At 37.8% G+C, this 26,400-nt stretch overlaps 1 protein-coding gene across 29 annotated transcripts in view; it reads right to left on the bottom strand.

The window, feature by feature from the left end:
• RIMS2 (regulating synaptic membrane exocytosis 2) overlaps positions 1 to 26,400 on the bottom strand; it is a 361,362-nt gene that overhangs the window by 18,816 nt on the left and 316,146 nt on the right. For 25 of the 29 annotated variants that reach the window (XM_070748179.1, XM_070748182.1, XM_070748173.1 and 22 more), the window contains one exon: positions 2,495 to 2,636. In XM_070748179.1, the coding sequence (XP_070604280.1) occupies positions 2,495 to 2,636 (142 nt within the window). Of the gene's footprint in view, positions 1 to 2,494; positions 2,637 to 13,333; positions 13,357 to 26,400 lie in introns of all 29 variants that reach the window. The other 4 variants (XM_070748204.1, XM_070748188.1, XM_070748198.1 and 1 more) reach the window with 1 other exon arrangement.

The raw sequence follows: 26,400 nt of genomic DNA, 5'->3' as shown, positions 1-26,400 counted from the left end.
TCCCTTTATTTTTTGAGCAGTATGTATGTATGTATGTATGTATGTATGTATGTATGTCCTAAAAATGCGAGTTCCAGGTACATACGTGAATGATGAGGCAGCAGCCATCTCGATCACCGGAACATAGAAAATTTTAATAAAACCACTTAGCTTTCGTTAGCGTGCTGCTAACTTCGTCAGAGTATTAAAATGCCGTGGGAGACAAACATCTTTATAAAGCATTACTCAGTCTGCTCATTGCCCGCGTCACGGGGCCACACCCTTCCCTCCCCCCTGCGGTAAGCCTAATTGTGGGCTTAATCCTGCTGGCTGAAGGGAGATCTATCGCTTTTGCTCGTGTTTGTTGCCTTTTTCCCTCCCCAAGGGAGGGAAAAAGGCAACAGACACGAGTAAAAGCGGTAGATCTCCCTACAGCCAGCAGGATTAAGCCTCACAATTCCACCCCCTCCCTTGGGGAGGGAAAAAGGCAACAAACACGAGCAAAAGCGGTAGATCTCCCTTCAGCCAGCAGGATTAAGCCCACAATTAGGCTTACCGCAGGGGGGAGGGAAGGGTGTGGCCCCGTGACGCGGGCAATGAGCAGACTGAGTAATGCTTTATAAAGATGTTTGTCTCCCACGGCATTTTAATACTCTGACGAAGTTAGCAGCACGCTAACGAAAGCTAAGTGGTTTTATTAAAATTTTCTATGTTCCGGTGATCGAGATGGCTGCTGCCTCATCATTCATGTATGTATGTATGTATATGTAACATGTTTTTGCTGATAATGAAAAGGTACAAACAACACATACACATATGCACATACACACACACACACACACACACACAAACTCTCTCTCTCTTTGTCTGTGTATCGAATTGTCCTAAAAATGCGAGTTCCAGATGTAGTTATAGAAGAAATGACAGACATCACAATCTTCAGAACTTTTAATTTAAATTAAATAAGCTTTTGTTAGCCCCTGATAACATTGTCAGAGTGTAAAATCACCACTGTAGAGATGCTTGCTTTTTATGTGCTGCTGATCAATTTAGTCATCGCACGCATGATGGGCCACACCCCTGCCTCCCCTGTTTTGTTCTTTTTGTCTTAGTCATGCTGGCCGATGGAGGTGCAGTTTCTATTACCTCCTTCCCTATTGTGTATTGTTAGACTTTCTCTCCGCTGGGGGTGATGCCAAGCTGTCAGGGATTACTTTGAAGGCATTTTCCCTGGCTCCCTCCCTCTCATCACTACTCCTCTCCCTCTCATGCACACTTCTTGCCTGCCCCAAATTCATTTGTTTGGCCCATGATCTTGTACAGGTCTGCGTTGTTCCTCATCTCCCCTGTTCCTCATCCATCCCATCCATCCCACACTGCTCTGCCAGGCTCTCCTGTATTTGGTCCAGGTTTGCCATGCCTTCACTGGGCCAATCTCTATCTATCTATCTATCTATCTATCTATCTATCTATCTATCTATCTATCTCTCTCTCTCTCTCTCTCTCTCTCTCTCTCTCTCTCTCTCTATCTATCATCTATCTATCTCTCTATCTATCTCTCTATCTATCTCTCTATCTCTCTATCTATCATCTCTCTATCTCTATCTATCTATCTATCTATCTATCTATCATCTATCTCTCTCTCTATCTCTCTATCTCTCATCTGTCTATCTGTCTGTCTGTCTGTCTATCATCTATCTATCTATCTATCTATCTATCTATCTATCTATCTATCTATCTATCTATCTATCTATCTATCTTATTTTGGATTTTTATGCTGCCCTTCTCCAGGGGACTCAAGAAATCTTACAGCATACAAAAAATACAAAATCAATGCTATGCTAAAAGCTACATTTATGAATCCAAATATTTGAAACCTACTCTTAAAACCCAAAAGCATTTAGACCATTCAATCTACATTCATCTCATCAAAATCATAGTATTCCGCCGGAGCAGGTATCAATTCTCATTGGCCTCAGGCCTGCCAGCAAAGATGTGTTTTTAAAGCCTTACGAAAGTCCCCGATCTCCATTCCTCAATAGCAATAAGTCTCCACTAAATCCTTACCGGTGCCTTAAAACCTGGTAAGCCGGTGGTAAGTTAATGTATCTATTGATTGAGTTGTTAGAGAACCAGGCTTCTTTCAAGAGGCATCGTCCTTTTGTCGTGTCATAGGCAACAACCTCGGTCTCCTGGAAGTTGATGATTTTACACTCGGACGAGGTTAGCAGGGGCTAACAAAAGTTTACTAAATAAATTTTTAATAGTTCCAGAGTTCATGATGTCTATCATTTTGTGCATGTGTGTAACTTTTTGTTGGATAGGAAGTTCCAGTATCGAGAGAGAGAGGGTGAATCACATTTATTGCTTTTTAAAATGATAATTCTGTATTCAATTAACCTCACTGGGATTTAGAATGATGTATGTTCGTGTGCAATGTTGTGATCTTAAATCTAATTTAAATCAATGACATTTGCTTTAGAGATATTTACTTACAATTACAGTCAGGACTTACTTTCCTTCTGAGCTATAGCTGTTCATGCTGCCATCTGCAGACTCCCTGCTGGCCTGACGTGTCATCCAATTTCTCATCTCTACAGCCAACCCGGTTTCCGTGCTTCGCTGTACTGTACTCTTCAATTTTTTACCACCTGCTTCTAAAAAACAGGGAAAGCACTTAGTTGTATCAAGTATCCATATAAATAGAATTGCATTTAAATGGCCAATATAAACATAGAAATTCAGAGTTGTGCAATAACACTAAAAGTGCTTAGAAGACATTATTTTAATGGTAGTTCTCACAGTTATCACCTACATATGATCTTCAAACTTAAACATGCACAATCAAAACCAGTTTTATTTACACTGAATGTATGAAAATAATTTTGCTTGGGTAATTAGGTTTTCCATCTAGCAATTAAATTGGAAAATAACTCCATGGGCAGCCATTGTAATAACCATTGCATTAAAGGAAAGAACTTAGAGTGCAAATTAGTTCAGGCATAAATAATTATATTTGAGCCAAGTAGTATCCTTTTATCTAGTCAGTAGAAAGTACCCTCCCAAAAGTGAAACAAGATATGGTATATATGCTTTGCATCTGCTGCTGAAATTCTTCATCGATTCATTACATTTCCTCTTTCATTCAGAAACTCAGGAGGAGGTATATATAGCATTTCTTTCTATTTTATTGAACAACCTCAAAATTTCAGCTTCAATCGCAACAACACAAGAGCACGCAACAGATTCAAACTTAATATTAACCGCTCCAAACTTGACTGTAAAAAATATGACTTCAGCAACCGAGTTGTCAAAGCGTGGAACTCATTACCTGACTCAGTAGTGTCAACCCCTAACCCCAAACATTTTCCCCTTAGACTATCCACGATTGACCTCTCCAGGTTCCTTAGAGGTCAGTAAGGGGCGTGCATAAATGCACCAGTGTGCCTTCCGTCCCCTGTCCAATTGTCTCTCCTTATCTCATTTATATTTTCCTTCTTTCAAATATGTTCACCTATACTTTTATATCTTTTCTTCTATTTTTTTCTTTACTTATATTATTACATATCTTTCTCTTCTCTATTATGTATTGGACAAAATAAATAAATAAGTAAAATAAAAATAAATCTAGTTAAGTTAAATAACTGGAAGAATATTATTGACACAACAATATTGACTTTCTAGGGCAGCCTCCGTGTACCCCGGCACCCTATCTAGTATCCACTACTTCAGCACCAGATATTGCTAATGTTTTCAGGAATTTCCAGAAGATGAAATCAAATAGTATGTTGAAGCAAGTTTTTGTACAAGAAAACGTATATTACAATTTTGATATTTGCAAAGTAAAATGGTATTTCCTTTCCAAAGGTTAATGTTTTAATCCCTTTATTTAGCAGGTGCTCTACCGAATTTGACCATAACAAGAAACTAGGATAACAACAGCAATATTCTGCTAATCCAAATGCTTCCCATAAACAAAACACTCTGATTGCTGTTTAATATTTAAATGCTGAATATTATTATGAGTAGTTGCGTAGGTTTAAATGGAGTGACAAAATAAATTTCAGTTTAATACTCAAACTCTAAGTTTATTTATTTATTGCATTTATCAACTGCCCCAATCCTGAATTATTCTAAGTGGTGTACTAACCACCACCACCCCCAGTAACAAAGTTGCATATACACTGAACAGTTAGAATTTAAATATTTTAATTGTGAAGAATGAAATGAGTGTTAAATCCTGAATAATGTATTCATCTAAAAGGAAGTGTAGCATGCATAGAATTTCTGGAAATGTATCTCTTAATGTGTTTTGAAGCATATCCAAACTGGTGCATCTGCTATTTTTATATCTTGCAGCATAAACTACAATGCAGAACTGTGCTATATAGCAATGATGATAAGAGGCTGCGATTTTAGATATTTTATACACTTGTGATTCAACAGTTAGTCAGTGTTACAATAGTTTCCCCATTGCAGTTTTGAAAGCTACAAATCACAGGAATAAAATTAATTTATTCTTCATTAAAGTACTTCTATTGCTTTCCCTCAAAGTATATATGGAAAGGTGATTAATCTCTATCTTCTAAAAATGTATTTGGGCAAGTACAATTTTCTAACTCCTCAAAACATTTTTTAAGTTATGGGTTCATAATTTTGCATGCCAACTTTCTAGACCAATTTTCAAAAAAGAAAATTTGAGTATATAACCAAGACTATTCTTCTCCCATTTAATAAATATTTCTTCGGCATACATGTTTGAATGTGTATGGATATATATATATATATATATATATATTGTTTATTTATTTATTTTATCCAATACACAATGAGGGTTTTAGTGGGTATATATATATATACACACATAGTAAAATACATGATGAAGGTTATAGAGGAGATACTCATAGTAAAATATATCTAGGAAATAATAGAAAAGAAGATATAGTAATAGAACATATCAATGAAAGAATAGAAGAAGAGATATAGGAATAGAAGAAAGGTATAGGAGATATAGGAGAGCAATAGGACAGGGGACGGAAGGCACTCTAGTGCACTTGTAAAAGTATAAGTAAGTTTTTGTATATTTGCCAGAAACCTCACACTGCAAAAAAAGCACCCAGCCACGACAGACCTAAGTATTAATTACATATAAACTATATATTTAAATGTAATTAATGTCTACTAATTAAAATCAATTGCCTGTAAAGTAAGATATTGTATTGTACTCATTTTCACCCACACAAACCACTTAGAAGTACAAAAGTACAAGCATATACATACAAGTGTATATACAGATATAATTTCCCTCTTCTTTCCAGCAGAAGCAGTAAAAGGAGAAGGAACAACATCAAAAATAACAACAATTTAAAAATAATAACAAGATGAATATGGAACAAGGAAGACTCATTGCATTGAACAGGGAAGGAACTTAGAAAGGAAGAAAGGGAAAGGAATAACCAATCAAAAAGAGGGAAAATGAGAAAGAATCCCTCTTTAGGTTTCACAAAAAGATTTAAATACACCAAATTAGCAGTGCTCCAAGTAACAAGTGATCTTCAGATACACTTTCAAAAGCATCCAAACTTTGAACTTCAAAAGTTATGGCATGTAGCTATTTGCTCATCCTCCTACTTGCTTAATTATAATAATGCCATCTATAGTTTGCAGCCAGATACACTCATTCCTCCATCCTCCCATTTTATTTTGTGATGCTTAAAAACACTTCTCTTCTAAACTTCAGCTGTCACGAAACATAGGCAGGAAAGAATTGAAGTTCTGCCTCTTGTATTCATGGTGCAAAATAGGTTTCTGGACTAGGCAGGCATCAAAGATCTTCCCGTCTAATCATGCAAAGGATAATCAGGTAGTTAGAAATTCGAGGGTGCATTCCACAGAATTTATAAATTCGCATATTAATGGCCAGGAAATCACATTAGCAACAAGTAGATGAAAAATTCAGATAACGTATTTTATGGAAATTATTTTATTTTGGACAAAGGTTATATTTCAAAGATAGGATAAGCAATGACGAAGCATCAAAGCTGTATGTTAATGATAGAACTGTTATGGATCGAAAAGTGAAGTTATCTACAAGGGTCACCCAGAAAGTAATGCACCACATTTTTTTTCTCAGCCTACAGTAATGGTATGAATGTGAAAGTTTAGAAATACATTATTTGAATTGTCAGGAGTGCAGGTGTAAATTTTGTGTTTCTTCAGACAGATAGCGTAGCTGCAACAGTGTTCCGAAATGGCGTCTGTAAGTGATGTACGTTACAAGCAACGTGTCGTCATTGAATTTCTCACTGTGGAAAAAGAAACTGTTAGGAACATTCACAAACGTTTGTGTACAGTTTAGGGAGAATCTGCATAACAGAAGTACGGTTAGTCGCTGACACAGAGGGTAAGGACATTAGAGGTGATTCGCACAGTGCAGAAATGGCTTTGTGACCAGAACAAGGAGTGGTACCGACAGGGCATACTCGCCCTTGTGTTTCGATGGAGGAAGGGCACAGAATGGGACAGAGATTATGTAGAAAAATAGGGAGTGTAGAAGAAACATAATTCTTTCTTGTATGTATGTTTCTTTGAGTTCAATAAATAATTGGTGAAGAAAAAAAATGTGGTGCATTACTTTCTGGGTGACCCTCATATAAATGCCGGAGAAAGATGATATGGTGAAAGAACAAAGTTGGATCATTACTGTATGTGGAGAGGAAGTACAACATAGCATCAGTTTCTCCCAAATGGTGTCTCAGTTCAGAAAGAAAAACAGTTTCACAAGAAAACAATTGTGTAAAGTTCATCCTGCATCAAGAAGCCAATTTGATTTGTACATTAGAGAAAACTGAAACATCTATCAATATCTCACATGGACTATCAATGCAGCAGAACGTAATGCCTTAGGTAATAAGCATTGTTATAGTTTTATTTCACTAATGGTGTTTATTCCAATCCTGAATATGATATGGGAGGTATTTTTATTTATGTGGCAAGTTTCTTCTAATGTTTGAAGAACTCAAAAGTCTCGAGCACATAGAGAAAACAAAAGTGAATAAACATGGGTAATCCTTGATTTATGGTTTAATAATGGTTCAAAGTTACAGCAGCCACCAGAAAAAGTGACTTATTGCTTTTTATACGCATTTAAAACTGTTGTGCAACTCTTACCAGTTATGTAATCACAATTTAAGCTATTGGCAACTAGCTTGCACTTACAACCAGCTGCACTTACATGATTGCAATCGACAACTTTTTTTTTTTACAAATTTATGTCAAAAAAACAACAACCACCAACTGGGGAAATTGGATTTGCTTAATGACTGTGATTTTTGTAAGAACTGCAGTGATTTATTTAACAATTGCTGTAAACACGGACATTGGGCCTAACTTGACTTATGGTTGCAATATCTTAAAATGGAAATCCCAGTCCCACCTGTAGTCATAAATTGTGAACTGCTTGTATTGCAATCAGCTGACCTCCGATTGAATGACTAGATGATAAGCAATTTTAAGTAGATTCTGCCACTGAGATTGTAAATCCTTGATTTAAATTTATCATAGCTTAATTCTGCTACTGAATATGCATGGTCCTTTTAACTAAAAGCCCTTCCATGAGTGAGCATATGCAGTGATAATCATACGCTTAGCTGGTAATGGACTATTTTGGTTCTATCAAAATGGCTGCCATTCACATAGTCTATCCCTTCATGGCACTGGACCAGAATATCTTCGAGACCGCCTTCTGCCTAGCGGCCGGTTAGGTCCCACAGAGTTGGCCTTCTCCGGGTCCTATCGACTAAACAATGTCGGCTGGTGGGACCCAGGGGAACAGCCTTCTCTGTGGCAGCCCCGACCCTCTGGAACCAGCTCCCCCCAGAGATTAGGATTGCCCCCACCCTCCTTGCCTTTCGTAAACTCCTTAAAACCCACCTCTGTCATCAGGCATGGGGGAACTGAGACATTTCCCCTTGCCTATGTAGTTTTATGTATGGTATGTCTGTGTGTATGCTTTTTAAATAATGGGGCTTTTAGACTTTTAATATTAGATTTGTTATTTTAGACTTTTAATATTAGATTTGTTATTTTAGACTTTTAATATTAGATTTGTTACTGTATATTTTTTTATCACTGCTGTGAGCTGACCGGAATCTGTGGAGAGGGGTGGCATACAAATCTAATAAATCAAATCAAATCAAAAACATTTAAAAAAAACCCCCAATGTTCCGAAACTGACAAGGATGATCCCCAGCCACACAACCATCACCAGTTTGTTTGCAGGCAGACAAAATATAATTTTTTAAATATGTTTATGGCATGTACCATATTTTTTGGATTATAACACGCACCTTTTTCCTCCCTAAAAGAGACTGATAATTTGGATGCGTCTTATACTCTGAGTAGTTCCCCCCGCCGCTTAGCCCTTACCTTGCAGACTCTTTCATTGTTTCTCTCTGTGAAGAATGTTTTCCAAGCCCTAAGTCTTTGCAGGGTTTCTTTCATTGCTCTAACTTGCTCCAAATAAGTTTCTTTCTACCACTACCCAGGTGGTAACGATGTTCCCAGCTCTTACCAGCTTGCAAGCTCTTTCATTGCTACTCTCTGCCAATAATGTTTTTCAAACCCTGTCTTTGTAGGTTTTTTCCCCCCATTGCTTTACTTGCTCCAAATGTTTCTTTCCAGCCCTAACCAGGTGTTACTCTCTGTGAAGAATGTTTTCAAAACCCTGTATTTGTAGGGGGGGGGGTTCATTCTCTATTTGCTCCTAATGTTTCTTTCTAGCCCTAACCAGGTGCTAACAATGTTCCCAGCTATTACTGGCTTACAAGTTCTTTCATTGTTCCTCTCTGAAAATAATGTTTTCCAAACCCTGTATTTGTAGGTTCTTTTTTCCCATTCTCTATTTGCTCCTAATGTTACTTTCCAGCCTAACCAGGTGCTAACGAGGTTCCCAGCTCTTACCAGGTTGCAAGCTCTTTCATTGTTACTCTCTGTGAAAAACGATTGTCAAGCCCTAAGTCTTGGCAGTTCCCCCCCCCCATTGGTCTAACTTGCTCCAAATATTTCTTTCCAACCCTAACCAGTTACTAACGATGTTCCCAGTTCTTATCCACTTGCAAGCTCTTTCATTGTTACTCTCTGCAAAGAATGGTCTCCAAACCCTGTCTTTGTAGATTTTTCTTTCATTGCTTTACTTGCTCCAAATGTTTCTTTCCAGCCCTAACCAGGTACTAACAATGTTCCCAGCTCATACCGCCTTGCAAGCTCTTTCATTGTTACTTTCTCTGAATAAAGTTTTTTAAAGCCTTAGCCAGGGGATAAAATAATGTGCTGAAGCTGACCAAACTAAGGATGCTAGTCAGATGAATACCTGGTAAGCACATTCTTTTCCCTATTTTCCTTCCGAAAAATTAAGGTGTGTCTTATACTCCGATGCACCTTATACTCCAAAATACGGTACCTTTTATTTAAAAAAATGGGAATCTATAATAAAAAATAAAAGCAATGGAGGGGCAAGATATGGCTGAATCAAGAAAGATTTTAGTTGGCTCTAATTTACTATTTCTAAACACTTAAACGTTTGTTTTCTGAATGTTTTATAGCTCATTTGAAGGTCTATATGTATTGGCTGCAAAAATAGGGCCAACTTCCTGAAGTATTAATCTTTATATCATAATGCATTGACATGCCACAATAGCTATGTTTAGTGAATGGGCACGTGTTATATACACATAAAATGCAGAAGTAAGCAACCTTTTGATGACTGGGGGCCTCATTTAATGCATTTTTTAAAAAGTTGAGCAGATATAATAATAATAATAACAATGATGATGATGATGATGATGATTTATTAGATTTGTATGCCGGCCCTCTCCAAAGACTCGGGGCAGCTCACAACAACAATAAACAATGTGATACAAATCCAATTATTAAAAAACTATAACTAAAAACCCAATATCATTAAAAACAGTCAATACTACCCAATCATAACCACACATAAATCTTACCAGCCTAAAGGGGATGGCACCATAGATTCAGGGTTTTGCGGAAGGCGAGGAGGGTGGGGGCAGTTTGAATCTCCGGAGGGAGTTGATTCCAAAGGGCCAGGGCCGCCACATAGAAGGCTCTTTCTCTGGGTCCCGCCAGATTTATTTATTTATTTTTATTATTTAGATTTGTATGCTGCCCCTCTCCGCATGACATTGTTTAGTCCAGTGGTCCCCAACATTTTTTCCACCAGGGACCAGTTTCAGCAAGACAATTTTTCTATGGCCCAGTGGGGGCGGAAAGGGGCGTGGTTGGGGGCGGGATTAAGCATGGGGGTGCTGGTCCTCCCCGCCCCTCTTTCCCGCCATCGTCCTGTGGCCGGCAGAACCTGCCTCCCAAGCCCTCTTGCCCAGCGGGAGCTAAGCGCTGGAGACAGGGGGTCAGGCTGGCCCTCCTGCCTCCCCCCAGCCAAAAACGCAAAAGCGCCCCGCGGCAGAAGCCAAAAGAGACTTGAGCCTCTCGGTCCTTCCCGCCCCTCTGTCCCATCCATCGTCCTGTGGCCGGCAGAACCTGCCTCCCGAAGCCTCTTGCCCGGCGGGAGGCGAAGCGCTGGAGGGAGGGGGTGGCGGCATGAGGGCCGGCAGCTGCTAACTCCACGGACCGGTGCAACATGCCCCGCGGCCCGGTACTGGTCCGCGGCCCGGTGGTTGGGGACCCCTGGTTTAGTCGACGGGACCCGGAGAAGGAATTCATGCGGCAGAAGGCAGTCCTGTAGGTATTCTGGTCCGATGCCATGTAGGGCTTTACCAACACTTTGAATTGTGTCCGGAAACTAATCAGCAGCCAGTGGATGCCGCGGAGTGTTGTCAAAACATGGGCATATCTGGGAAAGCCCATGATTGCTCTCACGGCTGCATTCTGCACGATCTAAAGTTTCTGAACACTCTTCAGAGGTAGGCCCATGTAGAGAGCGTTGCAGTAGTCGAACCTCGAGGGGATGAGGGCATGAGTGACTGTGAGCAGAGACTCCCTGTCCAAATAGGGCCGCAACTGGTGCACCAGGTGAACCTGGGCAAACGACCTCCTTGCCACAGCCGAAAGATGATGTTCTAAAGTTAGCTGTGGATCGAGGAGGACGCCCAAATTGCGGACCCTCTCCAAGGGGGTCAATAATCCCTTCCAAGGTAATGGACAGACAAATGGAATTGTCCTTGGGAGGCAAAACCCACAGCCACTCCGTCTTGTCGGGGTTGAGTTTGAGCCTGTTGACACCCATCCAGACCCTAACAGCCTCCTGGCACCAGCACATCACTTCCAGATATAGCACACAAGGAAAGAATTTGGGGTAATGGTTGCATTCTTTCTTTGGAAAAACAATTTGTGGGGGAGGTTAATTTTTAAAAACTGCATTAAGTATCCTTGGAGATATAGCAGCAGGTTTTTTAAAAAATTAAAAATGGCATGAAATTAAATCACCTATTTTCCAAAATTCTGCTCAAAAGGATTTCGGTGGAGCATGGAAGGGGATTCAGAGTTCCATGCAGCCTTGAGAAATCTTTATTTCATGGATTTACATTTGTATATTAAGTTCTATTCAGTGCTGGCCATTATATACCACTGGGAGATAATTAGTCCTGAAAAAGAAGTATTAATGTTTGCAACTTAAAAAAAAGAAATGAAATCATTCCCTAATATTTGTTAGGAATATTTATTTATTTATTTATTTGAAATAAATTGTGAATGCAATGTAAAGTCTTTTTAATAAACTGAAAATGAACATATCTGACCCAGTTAAAAGCCTATTTTTACCCAGGCACCTAAGAAATGTCAGTAAGCTCTTTTCTGCCTTCTAAATTTAGCTTTGATTTGTCACAGTTTAAAAGTCTTAGGATTTTAGAAATCTCATAGCATGTTTAAAAATCACAACTTCTCTGCTATGATGTACATATAATATACATATATATTTGCATTACTGATTGATTAAGCTTTTAGGCAGAATAGCACTTTTTAGTCTGTAATGCATCAGCTGTATTTTTATAGTGAAAGCAAAGCTGATTAGAAAATTACACTAACTGAAAACAAATGCTACTTTTAAACCTTAGAAGCATTTTGCAGTTATATGACATTAGCCGAGAAAAGAGCAAGTGAATTAGGAAATAAGGAAATATTTTCACATATCTGATTGTGATGCAAGCTTCTAGAAAGAACAATGAGGAAAAAATATACATATTGAAAAGACATCACATCTGAAAGTAATAATTTCCTAAATATTGTATAAAACTAATTTTTTTATTTGATTTTACCGTTCACTAATATAATACAGTCTTGATCAATAATTCCCTACACATATAAATGTAATTCCATTTTTTATAACAGCAAATTCCATCCGCAATAGCTATGTCACATGCCACCAGAATAAACTCGGAAGGAAGATTTTTAGATTATTATGTATCGCAAGGTGATTTTCAAGCTTTTTATAAAACTTGTATGTTTACTTCAATGAAAATGTACACTGAAAACCAAATTACAGTGTTCCCTCAATTTTCAATTTTCAAGTTTTATTGGATTTATATGCCGCCCCTCTCCGAAAACTCGGGGCGGCTAACAACAATCATGAACAATATACAATAAAATCCAATACTAAAAGCAAATTTAAAACCCCTTAATATATAAAAACCAAACATACATACAAGCATACCATATTATATACAGTTGTGACGGCCTAGGGGGAGAAAAAGTCTTAATTCCCCCTTGCTTGGCGGCAGAGGTGGGTTTTAAGTAGCTTATGAAAGGCAAGGAGGGTGGGGGCAATTCTGATCTCTGGGGGGAGTTGGTTCCAGAGGGTCGGGGCCGCCACAGAGAAGGCTCTTCCCCTGGGTCCCGCCAAATGGCATTGTTTAGTTGACGGGACACAGAGAAGACCCACTCTGTGGGACCTAACTGGCCGCTGGGATTCGTGCGGCAGAAGGCGGTCCCTGAGGTAATCTGGTCCGGTGTCATGAAGGGCTTTATAGGTCATAACCAACACTTTGAATTGTGACCGGAAACTGATCGGCAACCAATGCAGACTTCGGAGTGTTGGTGTGACAAGGGCATATTTAGGGAAGCCCATGATTGCTCTCGCAGCTGTATTCTGCACGATCTGAAGTTTCCGAACACTTTTCAAAGGTAGCCCCATGTAGAGAGCGTTACAGTAGTCGAGCCTCGAAGTGATGAGGGTATGAGTGACTGTGAGCAGTGACTCCTGGTCCAAATAGGGTCGCAACTGATGCACCAGGTGAACCTGGGCGAACGCCCCCCTCGCCACAGCTGAAAGATGTTTCTCTAATATGAGCTGTGGATCGAGGAGGACGCCCAAGTTGCGAACCCTCTCTGAGGGGGTCAATGATTCTCCCCCCAGGGTGATGGACGGACAGATGGAATTGTCCTTGGGAGGCAAGACCCACAGCCACTCCGTCTTGTCTGGGTTGAGTTTGAGTTTGTTCCGAGACCACCGCAAAGTAGAGATGCGGAAGTAAATACACCATTTTTGGCTATGAATAGTATCACAAGCCATCCCTTAACACTTTAAACCCCTAAATTACCATTTCCCATTCCCTTAACAACCATTTACTCACCATTATTACTGGTACTCACCATTGAATAAGACACTTAGTGATCCTGATATTTATAAACATAATTATTTATTAACAATAATTTTCTTTTTGTTATTTATTTGCAAAAATTATTAGTTTGGCTAATAACTAGTTTCCCGCCCGATGACGTATGACGTATATCTGGCGGGAAAAACCGTGGTATAGAAAAAAAACCTGTGAAGTGTTTTTTAATTAATATTTTTTTAAAAACCGTGGTATATGCTATTTGTGAAGTTTGAACCTGCGAAAATCGAGGAAACACTAGAACCGATTCATATATTGCACTCTATGTGGGATTGTATTCAAAGAATACTCAAAAGCTTCAGTGATTAAAAATAAAGAAGATGACTTCTTGGCAGATGAGTCTTCTGCTATTCATATATAGCATCATTGCTATGGACTCTACAATGGTTACCAACAGGCTTCTGGATACACCACGAAGTGCTGATTTTGAACTACAAAACCCCCTCTCACTTTGCATTTTAATAACCATGAAGCTACTTCTTCCAAAAAGCATCTCAACATCTAAAGCAAATTCACCAATACTGTTTCTCTGTTCTGATGAAAAAAGGAGCAGGTTCATTTTGTATATATATATGGCATGCCAGAATCACTATTTTTCAACAGTACTGCCACCTCTCTGGAATTATCTATCCGGAAATCTGTAAGGCACCCTTTTTGTTAATATTGAAGGAAGTTGTGAAAACACAATTTGGATGTCTTTGGGATACTCATTCTCTCACAACCCTAGGAAGAAGATGTTGATAAAAGCTGATAATGGTACGTCAAGGATCTCAGTCACTATAAGGCAGTGTATGGTTATGCAAATGATATAAGTAAAATGCAGTGATTGATTTCAGCTATAAACTCAAACAAGTAGCTCATAGGAATTCAGTCTTCCGACTCTTTGGTCTCTTCACTTTTGCAACCCTTCAGTCACTGAATGATTTCAACAACCCCTATATAGGATGCCATCTTCATCAATTGAAAAAAAATGTGTATAGGCTAGTCTCAGTATAAGAAGCAGGAGAGAACATGACTGTATACTCTTGTCAATGAATATTAAAGGTGTATTCATGCTTACTAAAATATTTTAGAGTTGCACTACTAGCCTACAATTAAAACAGAAGAGATAGTAATTTCTTAAATTAAAATCAATGTAGTTCTGTAATATGGTTTTAATTAAAGGTATTTACTTATTAACGTTTTTAAGCTGCTTTTTAACAACAATCTTCATAGTAACACATTTCTAAGATATTTTGTGGTGAAGGTAGTAAAGTATTACCACCAGCAGCAGCTACCCTCTACATTAGCATGGCGTCTTGCAGGAAAAAAAAACATATGCAAGAATCTACACCAGTGATGACGAACCTTTTTCTCCTCAGGTGCTGAAAGAACACGGTATTGTGTATGCGCGAGTGTCCACACCCATAATTCAATGGGTAGGGTGAAAACAGCTTTCCCCACCCTCCTGGAGGCCGGAAATGGCCTGCTTCCCAACTTCTGGTGGGAAGGCTCGCCCTCCCCAGGCTCCAAAGGCTTGCCTAAAGTCAGGAGAGGATAAAAACACCTTCCCACATCCCCCGGAGGCTCTCTGGAAGCCAAAAATGCCCTCCCAGAGCCTCTGTGTGAGCCAAAAATCAGCTGACCAGCACACACATGCACACTGGAGCTGAGCTAGGAAATATGGCCATAGGTTCACCATCACTGGTCTACACAAATAATAGCCCCTCTTAGTGCCCCACTCATGATAGGGTCAATTCTCTCATCCACCAGGCAATCAGGCGATCATGTCACACAACCTTGTGAGATATGCAGAAGAAACCATAAATTTGAAGCATTGCACAAGACAGAGACCACTGAGACCACCTCTTCTCCCTCACTATTCCTCCCTGAAATTACCTACTTTAATTTTGTTTCTTGTTTTGTCTCTTGTTTGTTTTTTCTGCATTTCTATTGCTGCAGTTATCTTTCAGTTAGTACAAGTTAATCCATTTCTCCTATCAATCTTCTAAATCATCTTGCACTGGATCTTCACATTTGCAGGTAATTATTTGCAAAGTGAATTTTCCCCTCTGTTACTGTTGATCTTGTTCCACCTGCTCTAATTTTATGCCACAAGGAATGCTTGAAGTTTCCAAGGTATTATTATAGAAAGGGAATGCTTTTAAGCTTACAGTGGTACCTCTACTTAAGAATGCTTTGGCAGTCCAGAGCAAACAAAGCATTTTCCTTTCTCTAGGCGCTTGGAGAGGGAATAAACCTCTGGCAGTGCCCAGAGAAAAGAAACACTCCGTTCGCTCTGGGCAGTGTCTGTCCTCCTCTTCCTCCTCCTCCTCCCACCCAAATTCTGAGCTTTTATTTCCTTCCCAATGGGTTTGCACGCATTATTTGCTGTTACATTGATTCCTATGGGAAAAATTGCTTCTACTTACAAATTTATCTACTTAAGAACCTGGTCACAGAACGAATTAAGTTCTTAAGAAGAGGCACCACTGTATATCCAAAAGACCCCATTAAATGTTTAATGAGGGAGCAGTATAGCATCCTTGAATAAAACTTTGACAAATAAATATTCTGCAGTAAAATCAAAAATTTATTTTGGTATGATTTGTTACTACAGAAAGTTTAAAAGGTACACCAAGATGCCTTTCCTTTACAGGCCCTGAGCCTCTCTCATTGTGTATAAGGAAGACAAATTTTAGATGCTTTATTTTCCCCCTAAGGAATCTGTGCATTTAAGGGTTAATGGCTTGAGCTTTGTAGATTCTTAAGAAACCTATATCATCCCTTAAAACACAAGAAATACTCTCCAAAGTGGTCCTGAACATTTTTGGAACAAGAAATATAAATACATAATTATTACTCTGAAGTATTATAATTTATTATTTAGAGCATCAATTTAGTAGGATTTCCAACAAAAAAACCCCAGGAAGATGAGAAAAAAAGTATCTGCCTACCTAAATATATTCCTAGCAAATCTAATCCTCCACCACCCCATTTTATAGCTATATTATTTGCAGGGCAATTGTCTCAGGCAAATACAGTAATATAATATTTAATAAACTGTTAAAATAAAGCCAGGTTCATGTATAAGAATGGGATATCATAAATTGAAAGCAAACTAAGTCATTTCTTTAAGAGACAAAGGAAATAAATTTCTGAATTATGGAATTTAAATATAAAGATTCTGAAATCTTTCGATAAATCTATCCTATCATTCTAAGACTCTTAAACCGAAACTCTAAATTACAATTGCAAAGGAGAGCCACCATTCCTGCTAAAAGACCACAAAACATTTAGCAGAGATGATAATAATTATTCCTCCCATTCCATCCGATATAAAGAAAATAGAACATAGTATTTAAACTCATTAAATTTAAATGACTGGTTCCTCCCTTATATTCCTGTGTCTGTTGTAAACCAACTCCAAGATATAAATGTGCAAATAAGCAAAAGTGCTTATTAAAGTTGCTGTTAAAAACTAATAAATACAAAAGGATTTTTTTCAATGCTTCTTTGACAGAGAGTATCATTCACTTCATATTCTGATACGTGCTTGTAAATAATACAAGTTATGAATCAATATTTTTTTTTTTAAATTTTTTTATTATTAAAATATAGACATATACATCTTTATGTACAACATATGATACAAGATACAATGCGGGGCATATCACATATAAAGGGAAAAAACAACAACAAAAAAAACAAAAAACAAAAAACAAACAAACAAGCAAAAACAAAACTAATAACAATATCGGCGAATAAGCAGGGGAGTTGAATTGAAAGCGAAAATTAGATCTAGATATTTTTGCTCAGTTAATATATTTCAAATAGGTTATCATGAGTGTTAGAAGCCAGCGTTGCGTTTACATATATTGTTAGGATGTTCGCAAAAAATAATGATAGGTTTAGGTAGTTAAATATATATACAGTCTCATGTAATAATATTAGATAATGAAATACTTTATACCGGATTTGTAACAGTTCATGGTTTATTTTTATTTTTTTGGTTTTTAACCTTCTTAAAGCCTATTGGTCTCTCTGTTGCTTTCTAGCCATTTATAAAGAGGGTCCCAACAACTATTAAACGTATCTGATGGTTCGTTCCTGACTAATAGGGTCAGTTTCGACATTTCTGCGCAGTACATTATTTTCCTAAGTATTGCATCTTTTGAGGGAAGATCTTCATTTTTCCACCACTGCGCGTATGTAAGTCTTGCTGCAGTAGTTAAGTGGATGATAAGATGAGCTTGGGGTTTTGGCAGTTTTTGCCTAATTATACCTAGTAAAAAACATTCAGGGGTTTTGTCCAACGTCAAATTTAATATTTCTTCAATCCAATTTCCAATCATCACCCAATAGGTTTTGGCTTTACTACATTCCCACCATAGATGAAAGTAGGTACCCACTTCTTGTTGACATTTCCAGCAGATTGGTGAAAGTTTGTTGTTCACTTTGGTTAATTTAATTGGGGTAATATGCCAACGGTAAAACATTTTGACCAGGTTTTCTTTATAGGAGGTGGCAATGGTCAGTTTATAGTTCTTTGTCCAAAGTGTTTGCCATTCCTCCTCTTTTATCTCTTTTTTAAGGTCAAGGTGCCATTTCTTAACATTGGATTTTTGGTTGAAAGAGTCCAAGTCATTGTAGTTTAAGTAGCCATAGAAGTTTTTAATTATCTTATCCTGTGGGCCTATGCATAGCTTATCTAACAAAGCATTTTTGGTAATCCCGGAATTTTTGGTGTCTTTGTTAAATTTGGTCTGAATCTGAAGGTATTCCCACCATTCCACTTTTTGGCCCAAATTTTCAAGTTCTAATCTTGTTTTAATTGTCCCATTTGTGTTTAAAATGTCTTTATATCTTAATATATTATTTCTCTTATGTAAATTAGGATGTACATAGGCTTCTAAAGGAGCATACCACATGGGAATTCCTTTGTATAATTTAGTTTTAGTTTTTTTCCAGGTGCCAATTAACGATTTTCTAATCAGGTGGTTGGAGAAGTATTTGTGGGTTGACGACTTTTCGTCCCAGAGATAGTAATGCCACCCTGCATGGAGGTCATGGCCTTCTAATTTAAGAAGTCTAGTGTTTAATAAACTCATCCAATCTCTTGTCCAGTCTAGCGATGCAGCAGTATAGTAGTTCTTCCAGTTTGGAAGAGCCAGACCGCCCTCTTCTTTTTTCCCTTGTAGGTATTTTAGTCGAATTCGGGGCCGTTTGTTTTGCCAGATAAAATTGTTGGTTATTTTAGTCAAATTGGTAAAAAAATCCTGTTTTACTTGTATGGGGATAGTTTGAAATAAAAACAATATTTTAGGCAGCGTGTTCATTTTAATGGCTGCGATTCTCCCAAGGAGAGATAGTTGTAAATTCCTCCATTTTGACAAGTCTTTATTTATCTTGTCCAGTAATATATCATAATTATTTGATTTCAAGCTTGACACTCTATTTGTCAAATTGATGCCAAGGTATTTGGTTTTTGTGACAATTTGAATATCCAACTTAGCAGATAAGATATCTTTTTGTGCTTGTTGCATGTTTTTTGTTAAAATTTGGGTTTTAGTTTTGTTTATTTTGAGGCCTGCCACTGTACCATATTCTTCCAGAACTTCTAATAATTTAGGACCTGATTTTAAAGGATCTTCTAAGATAAATACCAAATCGTCTGCGAAAGCTTGGAGCTTATAAATTTCTTTCTTACAGTTTAGACCCCGTATGTCTTCCTTGTCTCTAATTATTCTTGTTAGTACTTCAAGAGTTAAGATGAATAGTAAAGGGGACAATGGACAACCTTGTCTTGTGCCTTTGTGTAAAGAGATTTTAGATGATGCATCTCCGTTGAGGATTATATAGGCCGATTGGACAGAGTAGATAGCTTTTATTGCGTTAATAAATTTGGGGCCAAATTCCATATACTCAAGCTGTTTTATCATAAATTTCCAAGACACATTGTCGAAGGCCTTCTGGGCGTCGAGAAATACTAACGCCACTTGTTTCTCATTATGGGCTTCATAGTATTCGAGCGTGTCTAGTACTATTCTAATATTATTCTTTAGCTGTCTCCCGGGGAGAAAGCCGTTCTGATCTGGATGTATAAAATAATTTAAAAAACTTTTGATTCTATTCGCTAAGATAGAGGTGAATATCTTGTAATTGGCATTTAAGAGAGAGATCGGGCGATAATTAGCTATATCTGTATGGTCTGTATCTTTTTTTGGAATTAACGCTAGGTTTGCTTCTGTCCATGAATTTGGGATTTTGCCTCTATCTAGAGCTTCATTTAACGTCTCTAAAAAGGCTTTTTCCATTTCTTTAGGAAGGTCTTTATAAAGTTCTGTAGGGAGTCCATCCGGACCTGGTGCTTTGTTGTTTTTTTGATTTTTAATTACTTCCTTTAGTTCTGTTTCAGTAATCGGTTTATTGATTATATTAACCATTTCTTGGGGTACTTTAGGGAGTTTAGCCTGTTCTAGGGTTTCTTGAATTTTTGCGTCTTGGGTATTATTTTGTGTAGTTTCAGAATATTCATACAGTTTACTATAGAAATCGCTAGCAATCGTTTTTTTCCTTTCCAAGTCATGACATGGTTCCCCATTTTTGTTTTTTAAACAGTTTATCAATTTCTTTTCCTTTTGCTTCCTGAGCTTGTTAGCTAGCCATTTGCTAGGTTTGTTGGCATTCTCAAAATTGTATTGGTTAGTTCTTTTTATTTGTTGTGCCCAGTTTTGTTGGTCAATTAAGTTTAGTTGGTGTTTAATATGTAGCATACTTTGTTTGATTTCTTTTTTAGTGGGGAAGTTCTGAAGTTCTTCTTCTAAAGCCCTATACTCTTCTTCTAAATTAGCTAACTTCTGTTTTTTTTGTTTAAATTCTCTGGCCATGAATGATATAGCTATCCCTCTAATAACAGCTTTGGCAGTATCCCAAACATTTTGAAGGCTAGTGTCCTCTTTTGAATTTTCTTGGAAGAAATAGTTCATTTCAGTTTTAAGTTTTTGCTTAAAATCTTCCTGACTTAAAATAGATTTCTGGAGCGACCATCTACAACTCTGTTTATTCCCTTTCCAACAAATTTTGAGCGCACTATGATCTGAAATATAATTAGGTTCTATATCTATCGAGTGGATTTTGGTGTTGATTTCTATTGTCGTCCAGACCATATCCAATCTTGACCAAGATTGATGCCTATCAGAATAAAAGGTAAATTTTTTAAGTTTGGGATTTCTGTCCCTCCAGCTATCTTTCAATTTTAGTTCTTTAATTAGATCGAAAAAGGTTTTAGGTAGTATTCTTTTCTTTTGTTTAGTCTTTTTGTCATTCTTATAGTCCATTTCGTTGTTAGTTATGCCATTAAAGTCACCTAATAAGCAGATGTTCTCAGTGGAATGTTCTCTGATGATAGTTAATAGTTTTTTGTAAAAATTTTCTTGGCCTTCATTCGGGGCATAAATATTTATTAAAGTTATTTTGTCTTTTTCTATAGTAAGTTCTAGAATTAAAATTCTTCCTTCTCTATCTTTATATTTCAATTCAGCTTGAATATTAGGATTGATATAACATATTACACCTCTCTTTTTTCCCCCCGCAAGCGACGTAAACAGATTTCCAAGTTTATTTCTTTTAAGTAGGTGCTCAAATTTTTTTTTGATGTGCACTTCTTGCAATGCAATAATGTCGAAGTTTAATTTAGCTAAATTATTTAAAGTTTGGCTTCTTTTTTTTGGTGCATTTAGGCCATTTATGTTAATTGAGTAAAGTTCAATTCCTTTGTTTAATTTTTCTTGTGACAAGTTTAAGTTATCTGTACTTGGGTCTTGTTGCCCTAGTGCTTCTAGTTTCTTTTGGATATCCTGTATAGCCATTGTTGCCTAAAGTTAGTTTATCAGTAGCCTGAGTTCTTTCTAAACTTGTTGGGCTCTGTTCTATAGGTTGTACGCTAGTGGAAGGGAGAGTCATTGTTCCGGTATCGTCTTGGTTTTCAGGTGTTCGGTCGGTAGAGAAATTTTTGTCGAAAAATTCCTCAGCTTTTTCGACAGAGTCTATTTTTATTTTCCTATCTTGCCAGGTCACCAGCATACCCTCTGGGACCAGCCATCTGAAATTTATATTGTGTCTGGTCAGTTTCGCTGACAGAAAGGTGTATGGCCTACGAAGGTCTCTGACGTGTTTTGGGACCTGTTTTAATATTACCAATTGTCTCCCTTTATGTTCTATAGGGTCTTCCCGGGCTCTGTGAAGGATTTCGTCCCTGACTGATTTTTTGATAAATTTGATGTGGACTTCTTTGGGGAGGTTGTGGCGTCTAGCGTAATTGGTGTTTATGCGATAGGCTTCATCAATTTCGTTTAGCATTGTATCCTTTTCAATGCCCAGAGCCTTTGAAAGGATATCCGCCATAACATCTGGTAGATCTTCACTTTTTTCCTCCCTAAGATTTTGAAATCTGAGATATTGGTTAGCTTTTTCGCTCTCTAATTGAATTACAGTGTTCTCTAAATCTTTGTTGGCGTGGATTAATTTATCTGTCAGGTCTTCCATTTGTTTGTGCTCTTGGTCAATTTTGTCTTCTAAGACCTGTATCCTCTGTTCTTGTTTAGTCATTTGTTGTTGAAAAGCCTCGTGCTTTTTGTCCATGTTCTGCATCCACTCTTTTAATTCGGATGTGTCACTCCTCACCTCACCTAGTTCTTTTTTAATATCCTGATGATTTTTCAACATTAGCTCCTGCATTTGAAGCAGTGTAGCTTGGAGATCTTTATAAGAATTGGACCTCTCTCTAGGTATCATATCGTCGAGAGATCTCTGGGTAGAGGGGCTTGGAATAGCAGATGTAGAGTGGGTGATTGATTTTTTCCCTGATCCTAGCCTAGACAAATTAGAAAGGCTTGTCATTTTTATAGCTGACCACCAATTTGCCCACTGGTGAAGTTGTTTGATGGTCTGATCCAGAATTTGGTATCAATAAAGTAAAACAGTATATTTTAAGTAATGTGTAGTTAGAATATCAATTCCTGTTGGACTCAGTATTAAACCTTAGAAGTTTAAAAATATTTCTTCCCTCTAGAGATTGTAAATACGTAAGGGAAGATAGAAGAAATGAGTTCGAACAGGTTATGTACAAAGTAATTAATAAGTAACTATATATATGTAGATTAACCAAGGTATATAACTATAACAATGAAAATACTACCTTATCTTAATTATAGTAAGCTTCTAATTAAGGTGTCATTTACTATTGACAGGTAACTAATTGACAAAAACGGAGTAATATATATAGATTAATTCAGAATATTATTGCCGGTATATCTTATCTTATATTTCTATTTCTATTGTTCTATTTCTATTAAATACCCAGTACAAGTTTTATAGTTTAGTGTTAGTACTTACAAAGTTAATAATATATTCAAATATTCCTATAGCTAAGTTATTTTTACAGAGAAACAATAATTATCAATTAATATATACAAAAAATTAATAATAGCAGTTAATGTCTTGTTATGCTAAATATAATATACAATATATTAATTAGTAAAGTCAATAAGCTAATTCATATAAATTCATTAGGTTAGAGTTGATTTAGAGTTGAATTAGGCCTTAAGTTATTTGGTATAGATAATAACGATATAGAGTCGAGGGATACAAACTTGGTAAAGTACAGAAACCTTGTGTGGATCTTCAACTAATGATAGAGATTAGGAATTTGCGAGGCAGTAGATCGTAAGAGTTACTTGTGCAGTTAAACAATTAAATGGAGTTTCAAACCCTTCTAAATCTTCAAACTTTACTTCCTGGAGATCGTGGAGTTCGGGTAGGATCTCAATGATGTCGCATGCTGATGTTATTTTGAGTTCGTTATATCGCTAGGTCGGTTATTCAATAGGACCGATCTCTCAAATAGTCTCTGGGGTGTTCCAGCCGCTTAAGATCTCTCCTGCAGCCTACCCCTCCCGATATCAGATGAAAGGGATGTCTCCGCTCGCCGTCTCTCATTTACCAAGAAAGTTGGAAATTGAAAAAGCCGACGCTTCCTCAACTCGCTCGCCTGTGACGCAGCAGCAATAACCAAGATCGAGGGGCCAGAGAGGAACCAGGAACCAGGAAGTGGATGAATCAGCTGTCTCGTTGAGTCCTCTTTAGAAGATTCCAGATTTAGCCATTTAAAAGTTCATTCGGTCTTATATATTTCCTCGCGGGGCGTCAGATCTTCTTAGTACAAGTTATACGCTTTAGAAGATGTTATTGATTGCTTTCATAAATAGATATTGTGACTCAAAAACAAACGCTCGCCGCCAGCCGGAAGGGGGAAGCTGTCAATTCCTCCCTCCTCCTTCACTTGTCGTTGCTTGTCAGATTTTTAACTCTAGTGACACCAGCCCGTATGTGAGGAAAACGAAGCTAAATTCAAAGATCTCACGTTTAATCCAGCTCCGGTATGTTAATCGTCAACTCCTCTACCCCGGTCGCCGTTGCTAGCGTTAGTTTAGTCACCACCAGCTGGGAACACTCTAGGCCGCCATGACGCTCCTAGCTTGCAGACACTCAGTCGTAGGGGGAATATCCGCTCCGCCGATCGGGCTGCCGCCACAAATCGTGCTGACGGTATCCCCTTAACGCCAGACCCTTTTCCGCAGAGTCTGGGATCCCCTTGGGACCAAAGAGAATCTGAAAAACGGTGGTGTTTGACGGAGCTCAGCTCCACACCGTCCGTTCTGTTCCCCAGTTGGCTCCGCCCCCCGTTATGAATCAATATTTGATGTGACTTGCAATGCTGCTATTTGTTCAGTACTAACACTTCTCAGGCACTGTAATACAATTCTCTAAAATTGCATAGCAATATATACAGAATTTTAATATTAAGAATAAATGGGACAAAATGCATGAATTACAGTAGTAGAAAGGAACAATTAGAAAAGGAAAAGTCTAGCAGATATAGGCATAAAATTACATACAAATTTTCAGGAAGATACAGAAAATGATAGAAAGAACAAACAGCTAGAGAAAATGAAACATTCTGAAAATTTGACAACTACACATATTTTCTGCTTTAGCAGTATAATATGATTATTATCCCCTTACACTCTAGTGAACGTAGCAGATAAGGAGGACCTTTGCCTACGTCTCTTCCAAATATTATCCTGTTTTCCAGGGCTTAAAAATGCTTCAGCCCTCTTTGCCTGTATACAGGATTATTCAGAAAGAACGATCCAATTTCATGACACAATATTTTAATAAAGAAAAGTTATACAAAACTCCAGCCAAAGTCACAAGTATTCTATTCGCAATCAATTTTTATTTCTTGTCTTACAAGTGTTCAATGTGGCCACCACCTGCAGCCTGGGCAACATCAATGCGATATGAGAATTTATTTATTTATTTATTTAATTTTTAAAGATTTAATTATTTAATTAAATAATTAATTAATTGGATTTGTATGCCGCCCCTCTTCGAGGACTCGGGGTGGCTCACAACATATACAAAGAACAGTAGTAAATCAATCCAATCCATTTAGTATACATTAAAAAAAAACAATCCTTAAACATTCTAATTTTAAAAACTTCCATTAATATTCATTCAGCAATCATACCAAAAACATTTGTTGGTCAGAGAAAAGATCTAGCAACCCCAGGCCTAGAGACAAAGATGAATTTTTAAACTTTTTTGGAAAGCAAGGAAGGTGGGGGCAGTGCCAATCTCCGGGGGGAACTGATTCCAGAGGGCCAGGGCCGCCAGAGAGAAGGCTCTTCCCCTAGGTCATGCCAGTTGACATTGTTTGGTTGACGGGACCCTAAGGAGACCAACTCTGTGGGACCTCACCAGTCGCTGGGATTCGTGCGGCAGAAGGGTGTCTCGGAGATAATCTGGTTCTATGCCATGTAGGGCTTCCTCCCAGGCGCATATCAGCATATCACAATCCACTGAGTTGATCCCTGTTGTTATTCGATGTTTAAGGTCATCGAGGGTAGTGGGTAGCGGTGGAACATAAACATGATATTAATATTCATAGATTCTTCATTACTTATTTGACCCCTATGACAATCATTAAGTGTTGTACCACATGATTCTTGACAAATCTTTTTCTTTTATGTACGCTGAAAGTATATGCACCAAGACAAATTCCTTGTATGTCCAATCACACTTGGTCAATAAAATTCTATTCTGTTCTATTCTGTGATCTTTTACTTATCCCCACTAGAAAAAAACCCACACAGGGTTAGGTCTGGGGATCTCGCAGGCCAAACACAAAGAGCAAGGTCTTTGAACTCACCATTCTGTGGGTAAATAAACAAATGAATGTTGCTGGAAGAATGGCGCAACTACATTGCCCCTGTGGCAGCCATTCAAAACTTAGATAACTCTTCTTTCAAATAGTCACTGACTTATTACATGACAATGCTTGAGAACTGAAGCAATGCATCATGAAACCGGTTCATTATTATTGAATAATCCTGTAATTTTATCCACATCGCCATCCTTATTTTCTGCACTTATCTTCTGAAGTATCTATCTACCTATCAGTCCACTTCTCAACAATGCCAGTCAAATGAGATGTTTTCTACAAATACTTTGTTTTAAGCATAAACACTTGCAGTACAAAAATATTCACATATACAAAAATGCCAGTTCATCCATTTCCATCTGAACTTTGCTTGATCAATTGGGTCAGGCCCAAAGTCATTATGTGAAGTCCAAGGTGGGCCTGACACAGTTTGGGAGTGTGTGAGAGAGAGAGATGCCACTACACATTCCTTTCTGCAGATTCCATAGTAACGAACACAGGAAGGAATCA

This window comes from Erythrolamprus reginae, chromosome 3 (assembly GCF_031021105.1).
Source record: "Erythrolamprus reginae isolate rEryReg1 chromosome 3, rEryReg1.hap1, whole genome shotgun sequence".
NCBI classification, from domain to species: Eukaryota; Metazoa; Chordata; class Lepidosauria; order Squamata; family Dipsadidae; genus Erythrolamprus; species Erythrolamprus reginae.
The sequence above is the reverse complement of the archived record's forward strand: the minus strand, read 5'-3'. Positions and strand labels throughout refer to the sequence as shown.